This window comes from Heterodontus francisci, chromosome 27 (genome assembly GCF_036365525.1).
Source record: "Heterodontus francisci isolate sHetFra1 chromosome 27, sHetFra1.hap1, whole genome shotgun sequence".
Lineage (NCBI taxonomy): Eukaryota > Metazoa > Chordata > Chondrichthyes > Heterodontiformes > Heterodontidae > Heterodontus > Heterodontus francisci.
The window spans coordinates 51,628,196-51,642,433 of record NC_090397.1 but is presented as its reverse complement, the minus strand read 5'-3'; the positions used below and the strand labels follow the sequence as shown (position 1 = coordinate 51,642,433).

Below are 14,238 nucleotides of genomic sequence, written 5' to 3'. Positions count from 1 at the left end.
AGAAGGACCTATTCAATTTAAAAGGGTCCCTTGAAGGGTTCAGGATGAGAATAATCCAGTTATGATGTTTCCACTTCACACCTTCTTTGTTTCAGTAGAACCCACTCAAGTCTGGAATATTTCAGGAGGAGTGCAGGAAGGGTGGAATAGCGACCTCTTAACTTTGAAGATTTTCCTCTGTCCATGTCACAGTTTGAATATACAAAGGCACTGGCCATTTTAGAGCCCATTATTCACTTTCTTTTAAAAGAGAGGACTGCTTTTTTGAAGGACAAAGTCAGTTTTTATAATCTCAGATTTTGTCCATCATCTGATATCATCTCTCATTTTGTACACTTAACAGTCACCATTACTTATGCTAGATTTTTAATCCAGATTTAATAACCGAATTCAAATTTGAAAACTGTCATGGTGGGATTTCAATTCGTTTCTCTGGATTATTAACCCTGTAGCAAAACCACAATGCTACCACACCTGGTAGTGAGTAACTTGACTGCTGCATAGTAAGAGTTGACTTGTTGGTGAAACTTATGAAAATCTGCTCCAAAAGACTGACTCTCTCTCTCTCTCTCTCTCTCTCTCTCTCTCTCTCTCTCTCTCTCTCTCTCTCTCTCTCTCTCTCCCTCTCTCCCCCCATATCTCTCTCGCTCTCCCCCGTCGCTCTCTTCTCTCTTCCCCCCCACCCCAACATATCTCTCTCTCTCTCCCCCCTCCCCCATATCTCTCTCGCTCTCCCCCGTCGCTCCCCCCCCCCCGGTCGCTCTCTTCTCTCTCTCCCCCCCCACCCCCCCCCCCCACCCCCCCCGGTCGCTCTCTTCTCTTCCCCCCCGGTCGCTCTCGCGCTCGCTCTCTCCCTTCTCTCTAGTGGTGGCCTAAGTAACCTGTTATATCTCTGCTCGCTGCCGGACCATGTGCTGAGTGTGGGGGATGAACCTCGCCAGGTTCTGCTGCGTGTTTATGGAGCTATCCTGCAGGTAAGTGCTGCTGACTGATTTGGTACTGTAACAAAAAAACTCCTGTGTAGTTTTTAAACTTTGTGTTCTTGCTGGACAATTTTTCCATTGCAAATGTTGTTGTGTTTCTCCCTCTTTCTTCTCCCTCCCTCCCTCCTCTTTTGAACATGCTAACTCTTGCTGGGATATGATTACATAGAGGGGCAAGCCTCTTTGACTTAACCCAAGACTGGATGATTGCCTGCCCACTGCTTGTCTTGGGGACCTGAGCTTTATCTGGCACTTGTGCACATGTACACTTGATCTAGCAGGGCTGAAGACTGGATATCTTGGATGCTCTTTCACTCCCCTTTCGGGCAGAGGCAAATTGTGTTTTTTTTCAGACCCTGAATTTCCAGACTTGTAATATTTACAGTTTGTGCTGTGATTTCAATCTGGGCTAAACTTCAGATCCTTGGCAAGGAGTGTGAGCAGAATTGAGCACTGCTTTAGCTTTCAGTTTGTTTTTGATAGTCCCAGGTTATTTCTGGCTACTGGTTTGGGAAATGCCCCAAATGTATATGCTAACAGCAGCACCTGGCTACAGTGGGAGTCTCCTTTTTATCAGTAGGAAGGGCCTCAACTGAGATGAATTGGGTGCAGTCCATTGCGAGTCGACTCCAGTGTACATGTAAACGCTGGACAACTGGCAACCTGGTTTGCAGTTCATAGAATAATATAGCACTGAAGGCGCCATTGAGTCTGTGCTGGCTTCTCGAGTCATAGTTATACAGCACAGAAATAGGCCCTTTGGCCACACTTGCCATCAAGCCTATCTATTCTAATCCCATTTTCCAGCACTTGGCCTTGTATGCTGTGGCGTTTCAAGTGCTCATCTAAATACTACTTAAATGTTGTACGGGTTCCTGCCTCTACCACCCCTTTCAAAGAGCTATTCAGTTAGTCCCGCTCCCCCACTATAAACAAGATGTGGCAGTAGAGAACAACAGGTGTTCTTCTCAATTTGGGACGTTTTGTTGTTCAGCTTTAGTGCTAAATATTTTCTGTTCCAGTGTCACCTGTCCCTCCTGTCAAAAAACCTAATGTCCCATACGATCCAAAGTTCCCTCTTTTGCTGTCCAACAATAGCACAGGTTGGGGATTGTAACACATAACTGTGTACACTGGTGACTGCAGTGTCACATGCTGCACACACCCTATTGAGATAACACACAGGCCTTTTTATATTAAATACGTGAATGATCAACATGGTTTTCAGAATGAGATCAGTTTTCTACATTCGTGAAGCTACTTTTTATTGCCATCGTCTCTCTCCCCCGCCCCCCTCCCCCCTCCTCGCATCCTTACCTCCAACAGGTGCAAGAAGCCGACGGTTCTTTGTCACCAATACTAGATGTATGACTACTTCTGCTATTTCCCCTTTCCCACCAAGTTTAAGCCAGCCACCCTTCCCTCCAATTAAAAATAAGAGACACACTGATATGATCTATGTATAAGCATACTTTCAGGCTAGCTATTCTAGAGCTAACTAGTCCTGTTTTTCTGTTGCAGGCATATTACATTTACTTTACAATTCTTAAGATTTAGGTTGGGATTTGGTCTGGTGAGCTGTCAATCACTATGGTTCAATTTTGAACTCCCCCCTGTGGTGAAACAGCACATCTCCAGCTGTTTAATTAAACCAGAATAGCTGGCCACAAGCATTGAATGAAAACCATCTTTGCTGATCTGTTGGAGCTTTACTCTGGCACACCTGTGCTGTACCTGCCCTGTGTATCTTTAGGACAGTGTAGAGGGAGCTTTACTCTTCTTCTGGCCTGTGTTGTATCTGCCCTGATGGTATAGTGTCGAGGAACATTTATATTAATTGCATAATTCCGAGGTTCTGTACCCTGAGCATAAAAATTCACTCTTCCTAAAACTCCTGTCGGAATACAGGTTCTACAGTCACCATAATCAGAGTAGCTTGCTCAAGTGGCCGTTCTTCATAATGAAGGGCTCTGGAAACAGAAGTTTTCCTCATAGTGAAACCCATTCTGACATGATATTCTTTCAAGTGCATTGTTACGACCAACCGCTCCTGTCAAAGCCCTCAATCAAAATATGCAATTCTGATTGTGGTGGGAGCAACGCACTGTTAATTCAATCATGTTGTTCCACAGATCGGCTAACATATCATTAAAAAAACTTTCCAAATTAAAGCAAGACCCAGCCAAATTGTACCATCTATTAACCCCCGAATGAGGCTAATGAAACCAGGTATCTTTAAATCAACAAATTAACTCTTTTTAATTAGAAGAACTAAATTCTTAAACACTATGAAGATATAAACAACATTTAAATTAGAAAAAATTAGAGTCCTTGCAAATTTACAGTCCAATGTTGCTCGAAGTTCTCGCAGCTGTCCGATGGGGAAAAAGGTTCTTCCACTTAAAACAGTCTGTAGTGTAACTTCAGCAGTAGGTGATGCTCCTCCTTCGGCGATGAATTTCAACAAGTAACAACTTGCGAACACTTTTGATAGAATCAATTTGACTTTAGAGTTTTTGAGGGATAAAAGATTGTCACAGTCTAACTTCCCTTTCTTCAATTTAAATTACCAGATATCTCTCTTGGTTTGATGTTTTAGAATTTTGAGAGGTAATAATTAAACAGACTAAAAATCCTATTCCTTCAGTTTAAATGGTTGAGAGCTCTTTTTCAGGTGTGCTCATCACACCTGTGTCCTCTGTCTTCTGTTAGCAAATTGTGTTCCACTAATAGCCAGTTCAAAACTGAACTGTAACAAATATATCACGTCAGGCTCACTTCCAGTGGCTCTATCTATGGTAACGAGAATGTACCCTTTGAATTGCAGTCTCTAAATGACTGTTTCTAAGGCAATGAAACTGCACTTGCCTATAACTCCGAAGGCTTGCTGTCTCTTAAAGCAATACTGATCTCTTGCAAGCTTTAAAGGCAAACCACATATTCTGAAAAAAAAACTACAGGACCATGACAGCATTTTTAGGTAGTCACCGAGCAGTGATTGGGAGCCCTGGCTGACTTTCGTTTTGCTTTCCTGAGCCCAGGACTGCTGAAACTGAGTGCAATGCTCCTACCATATGCTGAAATCAGATGTGGCTAAAATTGACAACCTTTTACCCAGAGTGAATATCTCCCTGTTTTGAAAAGCAATCAAAAGAATTAATTTTTAGGTGATTATTGTATTAGATGGGATTTTTGCTTTTGGTGTGATCTATAAATTTGACTTGTTTTGTCCTTTTGCAGGGTGTGGATTCTCTGATATTGGAGAGTGTGATGTTTGCTGTTTTGGCAGAACGTGCCCTGGGACCAAGGTTATATGGAGTATTTCCACAGGGGCGGTTGGAACAGTACATTCCAGTAATGAGCCTTATTTCTCTTCCTTGTCACGTATTGGTTGAGTCTTATTGCTTCGATACTATTTCTCAACAATGTACACAGATTCTGTACACATCATTAATCCTCTTGTAGGAATGTCCTTGCACATCAGAGGCCTTGGCAAACTGATGGATACCATTGGACTTGGTGAACGTGGATGTCATTGGGATTGGTAACTGGGATTGGTGCGTGCTGCTGCTGACATTCTAAGTGGCCAAAAATGGAATTTGTTCAAACACGTTTTTCTTTGCAGCCTGTCCACTTTCTTTCCCTTGCCCCCGCCCTCCCCGTTAACAATTTTCTCACCTCGTTTGTTTCAGCACACCAGGCCATGCACCATTGTGGCTGGAACTAGTCTGCCTCCCTTGCTGCTCTTGGTGGTCAGTGTCTGCTGGAAGATTGTGTTTGTCTCACACTGTGTCTATTTGGCACCTTGTAGCACAGTTAGGATTGAGAGCTCTGCAGGATAGTGGGTCCAAGCGATCTGTTGCTATGCTGGCTATCCTGCCTCCTAAAATGTTCTGGGGGACAGTATGGGCCATGTGAGTGACAAATTACTGCCTTTATGTAGTGCAGTATCCTTGAAAGGGCTCTTCCTTCATGCCCAGATTATTGTTTTTCACAATTTCATGTAAATCATCATCACTTGTGAGTGTTGTTAAGAGACAATAGCCTTCCCGCTCTGCAGACCCAATTTGCACACTTCTGTTACTAGACAGTAATTTAGAGTGGGAGCTTGGCAGGTTTCCCTCCCCTCCTTAGTCCAGTGGTGCAGGTACAAATCAGAGCACCTTTTTCTGCTTCTCTGATTGAGATGAACTAATGTGGTCAGACCAGTGATCTATTACTTGATGAATTTACCCAGCCAACTGCTGGTTTACACTGGGAGTGGTGGCATGGGACTATGCATATAAGGAGCCCTTGATTTATCGAAATGCAGTCAGTCCTGCTGGAAGTGCTGAAATAAGGATCATGGAATAAAATTGCCAGGGAAATGGATGCATTTCACAGAAATGTGAGAGCTTGTTGTTCTCTGCTGGATTGGGCAGCATGCTGTCATCAGCTGTATCCTGGAGCATTAGTAACCCAAAGTATCCTGGGTCTGGTGACACTAGATCAGCTCCCATTGTCTATTTCTAATGGTGGTTTGGCAGGAGGTGAAGCCCAAATTCACCTTGACACCTCCCTTCAACATTCCCACCACCACCAGCGCCACCCCCCAGCCGTCCCAAGTCAAACTCCCCGTCCCAAGTTTATACTGAAATATTTTAGAGGAATGTTGAGGTTTTAGTTTGTGGAGTAGAGTTCCTTTGTTAAGGACAGGCTAAAAGGACTACAAATGTTTCACTAGTATCCTCTTCCGACTGTGTCTATGACCAGAGTCGTCGGCTGCTGACTGAAGAGTTGGCGTTTCCGGATTTTTCCGCAGAAATCGCTGTCAAGATGTCTCGATTCCACGGAATGGTCATGCCCTTCAACAAGGAACCAAAGTGGCTGTTTGAGACCATGGACAGGTACAGTGGTGAGAATCTGTTTGAAGTAGGGTGGGATGTACATCAAGGATGGGCTGTTGAATTGTTCGTGCTACAGAAGTCACCAAAGCAATCCCCTCTCTCCATGAGGTTAAGCAGTGCACCTTGTGCTTCTAACCCTGATGCTAACTTTGCTATCCTGTCTGTCTTGATGGATTCGTCCAGGATGCTGTTGTCCTCACTGTAGACCTGCTTCCCCTCTCTGCTGTCTAGTACAGGTCTCTCTGTGGAACTTATCTCTCACTTTCTCTTTTTATTCCTGATACTACTATACTCAGCTCTGATTTAGAGGCTCCAACAACCCTTTCCACTGTTACACAAGTACAGGCTTCCCAGTGAGGTGTTGTGCACACCCTAGGCCCCCCCCCCCCCCCCCCGCTTTCCCGGTCAGGCTGCACAGATGCACATCTCCCTCTGAGCACTTTTTTCCTTTTCTCTCTGCTCCCCCTGCTATCCTACACCATTGCTGCAGGTATCCCTGTAGTCCCACCCACAGATACAAGTCCACCCGGAACCTTTCTGTCCTGTTCCAATCTCAAGGCTTTGAGGCACTCTTGGTTTCCCAACACCACACCGTTTGATTCAGTAGTTGATTGCAGCAGGGTAGCCTGATGGATTTTGTTTACTTGGTTAATTCAAGTAAAATTCTGAATGAATGATTTACTTTGACATTCCAGAAGCCGAAGGTTAATGCCAGTAATTCACTGGCTACGGTTTCAGTATTTCAACTGCTCTGTTTATAGGTTACTTCCTGAGCCTTGGAGGCAGAAGATTGAGTTAAAGTACCAAATTCTGAGAATTCAAAATAAAAATTGTGAGCTGTTGTAAATAATACACAGCAGGTCAGCGAGTATATGAATCAGAAGAGAGGGGCCAACATGTCAAATGCGAGTTTTTTTTACAGACTGATGCAAATACAGCTAAGCTGACACGAAACACAGAGAACTGCCGGTAAAAAGAGTCCAAATATGCAGGCTACTGTTGCAGAGGGCTTCCAGTGGGTTTAATAGTTACTACACTGGGCAATGTATAAAGACAGTTAGGTCAGGCACTGAAAAGTCAAAAAGTGCAACTCTCTAATAGTTCTGCAATATATTTTTGATAACTCCGCTTATTTATTGGAATGTTTGAAGGCCTCAGTGTTCCTCTGAACTTAACTCTTCTTCTCCCCTCAAGTTCTAAATCTGCTGTCCTGCCCGTTCTTGCACTGCATGATCCCCATGTGAAAATCAGGACTTGTTCATTATGGTTCAGACGCTCATTGGATAAACTTGAAGAGCAAGAAGGTGCAAGCATCAATCCCTAGTTTGTGCCAAGGAACCGTAAGACCCAGTGTGATTTGAGAGCCAGTACTGTTTTATGAAAGGGAAATCATGTTTGACAAATCTTTGAGGTTTCTGAGGGTGTGACTGGCAGGGTGGATGAGAGTGTACTAGAGAATGTAGTATATTTGGATTTTCAGAAAGCATTGGATAAGGTTGTTATGCAGGATTAGGACTCATGGGATTGGCGGTCATATGGGGAAAGGGCGGGGGAGTGGGATGATCTGAGTTGCTCTTGCAGAGAGCTGACTTAATTGGTCAAATGGTGGTGCAGGATGGAGGGCTTTAGATTCCTGGGACTTTGGGACCTGTTTTGGAGGCGATGGGATCCTCACAGGCTGGACGGGTTGCATCTGAACAGAGCCGGGACCAGTGTCCTTGCAGGGCGATTTGCTGGTGCTATTGGGGTACATTTAAAGTAACTTGGTAGTTTGTGGGAACCAGGAGGTAATGCTAGAGAGAGGAAAACCAAAGTAAACAGAATTGGGAGAGACAGATGGCACTAAAGTAGGAAATATTAAGGCATTAGGTGGGGTCAACATAAGAGGGAGTGTAATAAAGTCTAAATTAGTTTTACTGTGCATGTATGTGCATGCCAGGAGTATGGTAAAAGAGATTGGTGAGATGCAGGTGCAGATAGCTAGTACAAATGTGATGTAGCAATAATGGAGACCTGGCTTTAAAAAGGGCAGGACTGGGTACTAAATATTCCTGGATGCAAGGGGTAGCATTATTGATTAAGGAGACCATTACAGTGCTGGAGAGAGAGGATGCGCTAGCTGGGGTCAAGGGCAGAATCTATTTGGTTAGAGCGAAGAAACATTGGAGGTACCATTACATTACTGGGTGTGTTCTATAGGCCGCAACTAGTGGAAAAGTTATAGAGGAACAAGTTTTCAAGAAATTTGAGAAGTGCAAGAATTAGGGCACAATCATAATGGAATATAGACTGGGATAGTAATAGCGTAAAGGGGAGAGAGGGGCAAGAGTTTCTAGAGCATGTACTGGAGAATTTTCTACATTAGGATGTTTCCAATCCAATGAGGAAGGAGGCATTGCTAGATCTGGTTCTGGGGAATGAGGTAGATGAAGTGAATCAAGAGTCAGTGGGAGAACAGTAAGGGGACAATAACCATTACATCGTAAGTTTAGATTACCTATGGAAAAGGACAAGGGAGCAATCCAAAGTAAAAATAATTAATTAGGGGAGGCCACCTTCAGTGGGGTAAGAATGGATCTGGCCCAGGTAAATTGGAATCAGAAATTGGCAGGCAAAACCATGACGGAACAATGGGCTCCTTTAAGGAGGAGATTGTTCGTGTATAACCGAGGTACATTGTCATGAGGGGGTAAGGTAGGACAAACAAATCCCTGGACGATGAAAGAGATGGGGAATGGCCTCTTTCTGTGCCTTTAACTTTCTATGATTTTCTTTCATTTTTAAGATGAGGCAGAAAAAGCGTGCAGATGACAGATGTCAGGTGGATGAGAACCAGATTGAATCTAGAAGGTTCAGAGGGGAGGGGGGGTGGTGGTTGCAAAAAGAGAAGCAACGAAAAAGTATGAAAAGAGACTGGCAGCTAACAAAAGGGATTCCAAAAGTTTTTAATAGGCATATAAATAGTAAAAAAAAAAAGGTGGTAAAACGATGAGAGGGGCCGATTAGGGACCTAACTGAGGATTTACACTTGGAAGCAGGGGGCATGGTTGAGATACTAAATGAGTACTTTACACCTGTTTTTTGCAAGGAAAAAAGATGCTGCCCAAGTCATAGTGAAGAGGAGGCATTTGACACTGGATGGGCTAAACATTAATAGAGGTAGGAGATAGGCTGGCTGTACTTAAAGTTGATAAGTCACCAAGACCGGATGGGATGCATCTAAGGATACTGAGGGAAGTAGGGGAAGAAATTGTGGAGGCACTGGCCATTGTCTCAGGAGGATTGGAAGATTCAAGGGTGGTGCCAGGGGACTCGAATTACAAGTGTTACACCCTTGTTCAGTAACGCGTGTAAGGATAGGCCCAGCAACTACAGGCAGTCAGTTTAACCTCGGTGGTGGGAAAGCTTTTAGAAATGATAATTCAGGACAAAATTAACAGTTACTTGGACAAATGTGGATTAATTAAGGAAAACCAGCACGGACTTGTTGAGGGTAAATTGTGTTTAACTAACCTGCTTGAGTTTTTTGATGAGTTAACAGGGTTGATGATAATGTGGTTGATGTGGTGTACATGGACTTTATAAAGGCATTTGGTAAGGTGCCACATAACAAGCTTGTCAATAAATTTAGAGCCCATGCAATAAAAGGAATAGTAGCAGAATGGATACGAAATTGGCTGAGTGACAGGAAACAGAGTAGTGGTGAATGGTTGCTTTTTAAACTGGCAGAAGCGATAAAGTAGGGCTCCCCAGTGGTCAGTTTTAGGACCCTTGGTTTTCTTTATATATTAATGACCTAGACTTTGACAGACGGGGCGCAATTTCAAAATTTGCAGATGAGACAGAACTTGGAAATTTATTGTGTGGAGGATAAATGATAAATTTCAGGAGGCAGGATGGTGGAATGGGCGGACAAATGGCAGATGAAATTTAATGCAGAAAAGTGTGAAGTAATTCATTTTGGTCGGAAGAATGACGAGACAATTTAAAATAAAGGGTGCAATTCTAAAGGGGGCATAGGAGCAGAGGGTCTTGGGGGTGTATGTGCACAAATCATTGAAGGTGGCAGGGCAGGTTGAGAAAGCGGTTAATAAAGCATATGGAATCCTGGGCTTTATAAATAGGGGCATAGAGTACAAAAACAAGGAAACTGTGATGAACCTTTTTATAAAGCACTGGTTTGGCCTCAACTGGAGTATTATACCCAGTTCTGGGTGTCTCACTTTGGAAAGGGTGTGAAGGCATTAGGGTGTAGAAAAGATTCATTAGAATGGTTCCAGGAATGAAGAATTTCAATTATGTGGATCGGTTGGAGAAGAAGAGATTTGATGGAGATATTCAAAATCTGGACTGCGTAGATAGGGAGAACCTGTTCCATTGTCACAAATGACATCCTATGTGATGGTGACAAAAGTAAACTTTCCCCCCTCATCCTTCTTGAACTGTCTGCAGCCTTTGACATCGTTGACCACACCATCCTCCTCCAATGTCTCTCCACTGTCGTCCAGTTGGGTGGGTCTGCTCTCACTTGTTTCCATTCTTATCTATATAATCATAGCCAGTATCAGGCAAACCCCACCTGCCAAGACCGAGCCACACATTATTTCGCTGAATGAACATTTAAAATGTAAAAGGTCGCAATCTCGGACTGGAAGGACATTTGCATAATACAAGATAATGTGGAAACAAAGGGAGCCAGTCCCTGTTTCTTCAATGTGCAGAAGTGGTGAAACCAGTTCTAGTCACATGTCTAGCTGGCTGGAGCTTTTGGATTTGAGCTTCCAACGAAGGATGTTGAAGAGACTGTTCCATATAAGGAGCTAGTCAAGTGACTAACCTGCTGAGCACCCTGAGAGCTTTTTGAATTTTAAAATCCCAACAAAGGGATCAAGAGAGAACACCGTATGCTCATGGACTGAGAAGATCTCGTCTGCTTGCCTGTCTCCTGTCTGCCTGCCTTCAACTCTTCCCACAGAACTGAATCTTGTGAAAACACCTGAAACTCTGAGAGCAGGGTCAGCCATGTGAACAAAGTTTTAAGATGATTACTGTGCCACAACAAATCGCAAGATGATATCTTCAATTAAGGAGTACAGCGAGCTCGAGAAACAGTAACAAGATATTGCCTCAAACTGTTCTACTTATCTTTTCTTTTTTTCTATTCTTACCTGCATGTTTATATCGCGTGTGCATGCTAGCGTGAGTGTGTTGTTTATCTGTAGGTGTGAACCATATTAGAGTTCAAGTTTAAGGTTTTAATAAATTTCCTCTTTCTGCTTTAAACCAAAGAAAGCCTGTGTGTGCTCATTTATTTACATTATAATTGGAAACTGAACAAGGATTCACAAAAAGAGGAGCTCAAAACAGTGTGTTTAATATTAAACCCTGTTGCAATAAGACCAGGTGAAGATAGCAAACGACCCCTAGACACATTGCTCACCTAGTCGTAACACCAGAGAATCATTTGCAATGGCTTTTCGTCCTGCTGCTGCACAGTTACCTTTGGTGTCCCCCAAGGATCTATCCTTCGCCCCCCTCCTGTTTCTCATCTAACTGCTGCCCTTGACAACATCATCTGACAGCGTGGCATTGGTTTTCACGTATGCTGACGACACTCAGCTCTCCTCACCACCATCTCTGTCAACTCCTCCACTGTTGCTAAACTACCAAACTGCTTATCTGACATCCAGTACTGGATGAGCAGAAATTCCCTCCAGTTATCTATTGGGAAGACTGAAGTCATTGTTTTCGGTCCCTGCTCAACTCTGTTCCCTAGCTACCGACTCCATTCCTCTCCCTGGCAACAGTCTGAGATTAAGCCAGTCTGCTCACAACCTTTGTGTCACATTTGACACCAAGATGAGCTTCCGACCTCATATTGATGCCATCACTAAGATCGCCTATTTCCACCTCTTAGAGTTATACAGCACAGAAACAGGCCCTTTGGCCCATCGTATCTGTGCCAGCTATCAAGCGCCTAACTATTCTAGTCCCATAACTTCGCCCCTGTCTGAGCTTATCTGCTGCTGAAATCCTCATTCATGCCTTTGTTAGCTCTACACTTGACCATTCCAGTGCACTCCTGGCTAGTCATAGAGTTAAACAGCACAGAAACCGGCCCATCGTGCCTATGCCGGCCATCAATCACCTATCTATTCTAATCCCATTTTGTAGCACTTTGTGCCCGTAGCCTTGTACACTATGGCATTTCAAGTGTTCATCTAGATACTTCTTAAATGTTGAGGGTTCCTGGCTGTACCACCTGTTCAGGCAGTGCGTTGCAGATTCCAACCACCCTCTGAGTGAAATGATTCTTCCTCAAATCGCCTCTCAACCTCCTGCCCCTTACCTTAAATCTATGCCCTCTAGTTATTGGCCCCTCCGCTAAGGGAAAAGCCCGGGGGCGGCACAGTGGCGCAATGGTTGGCACCGCAGCCTCACAGCTCCAGCGACCCGGGTTCAATTCTGGGTACTGCCTGTGTGGAGTTTGCAAGTTCTCCCTGTGTCTGCGTGGGTTTCCTCCGGGTGCTCCGGTTTCCTCCCACAGCCAAAAGACTTGCAGGTTGATGGGTAAATTGGCCATTATAAATTGCCCCTAGTATAGGTAGGTGGTAGGGGAATATAGGGACAGGTGAGGATGTGGTAGGAATATGGGATTAGTGTCGGATTAGTATGAATGGGTGGTTAATGGTCGGCACAGACTCGGTGGGCCGAAGAGCCTGTTTCAGTGCTGTATCTCTAAAAATGTAAAAAAAAAATCTAACCTATCAATGCCCCTCATAATTTTGTATACCTCAATCATGCCCCCCCTCAGCCTTCTCTGTTCTAAGGAAAACAACCCTAGCCTTTTCAGTCTCTCTTCATAGCTAAAATGTTCCAGCCCAGGCAACATCCTGGTGAATCTCCTCTGCACCCTCTCCAGTGCAATCACATCCTTCCAATAGTGTGGTGCCCAGAACTGTACACAGTACTCCAGCTGTGGCCTAACTAGCGTTTTATACAACTCCATCACAACCTCCCTACTCTTATATTCTGTGCCTTGGCTAATAAAGGCAAGTATCCCATATGCCTTCCTAATCACCTTATCTACCTGTGCTGCTGCCTTCAGTACTCTATGGGCAAGTACACCAAGGTCCCTCTGACCTTCTGTACTTCCTTGGGTCCTATAATCCATTGTATATTTCCTTGCCTTGTTAGTCCTCCCAAAATGCATCACCTCACACTTCTCAGGATTAAATTCCATTTGCCACTGCTCCGCCCATCTCACCAGCCCATCTATATCATCCTGTAATGTCTCCCACATTCTACTCTTGATAAACTCACCTAAATCTCTGTTGCAAGTCTTAACTCCCATTCCCCTATCACCCATGTGCTTGCTGACCTTCCCTGTAATCTCCTCCAGCCCCACAAACTTCCAAGATATCTTTGCTCCTCTTATTCTAGCCTCTTGTGCATCCCTGATTTTTAATCGCTACACCATTGGTGGCTGTGCCTTCAGTTGCCCCAGCCCTAAGCTCTGGAATACCCTCCCTACACCTCTCTGCCTCGACACCTAGCTTTCCTCCTTTGAAGATATCCCTTAAAACCTACCTCTTCAACCAAGCTTTTGGTCATCTGACCTAATATCTCCCTTTGTGGCTTGGTGTTATGCTTTGTTTTATAATGCTCCTGTAAAACACCATGGGATATTTTATGATAAAGGCGCTATATAAATATAGGTTGTTAATTGGCAGAAGGATCCAGAACCAGAGAATACCGACTTAGTGATTGGAAAAGAAGCAACAGCAACATGGGCAAAAACCTTGTTATGCAGCGAGTGGTTAGGATCTGGAATGTATTGCCTGAGAGTGTGGCAGAGGCAGATTCAATAGAGGCCTTCAAAAGAGAACGGGACAATTATCTGGAGAGAGAAAATTTGCAGGTCTACGGGAGAAAAGGCGGGTGAGTGGGATTAGGTGAGTTGCTCTTGCAGAGAACCAGCATGGACACATGACCTCATGTCCTGAACCATTCTGTGATACTATGACCTTGATAAGGGGACCGAGCGCAATCTATCGAAGTTTGCCGTCTATAGGAAGCTGGTGGCAAAATAAGCTGTGAGGCGGACACAAAGAGGCTGCAAAGGGATATAGGCCAGTTAAGTGAGTGGCCATGAAGGTGGCCGATGGCATATAGTCTGTGGGTATATTGAGTGTAATTATCCACTTTGATGGGAAGAATAGAAAAGCATAATTTTTAAGGTGAGAGACTAGTAAATATTGGTATCCAGAGGGATTTGGGGGTCCTTGTACGCAAATCACAAAGTTAACACGCAGATGCAGCAAAAATTAGGAAGGCACATGGTATGTTAGCCTGTATTACAAGGGACT

The 14,238-nt window shown here is 44.1% G+C and overlaps 1 protein-coding gene across 1 annotated transcript in view; it reads left to right on the top strand.

The window, feature by feature from the left end:
• chkb (choline kinase beta) overlaps positions 1 to 14,238 on the top strand; it is an 84,606-nt gene that overhangs the window by 36,964 nt on the left and 33,404 nt on the right. The window contains exons 2-4 of the mRNA XM_068059334.1: positions 866 to 974; positions 4,224 to 4,337; positions 5,736 to 5,869. Of these exons, the coding sequence (XP_067915435.1) occupies positions 866 to 974; positions 4,224 to 4,337; positions 5,736 to 5,869 (357 nt within the window). The remainder of the gene's footprint in view (positions 1 to 865; positions 975 to 4,223; positions 4,338 to 5,735; positions 5,870 to 14,238) is intronic.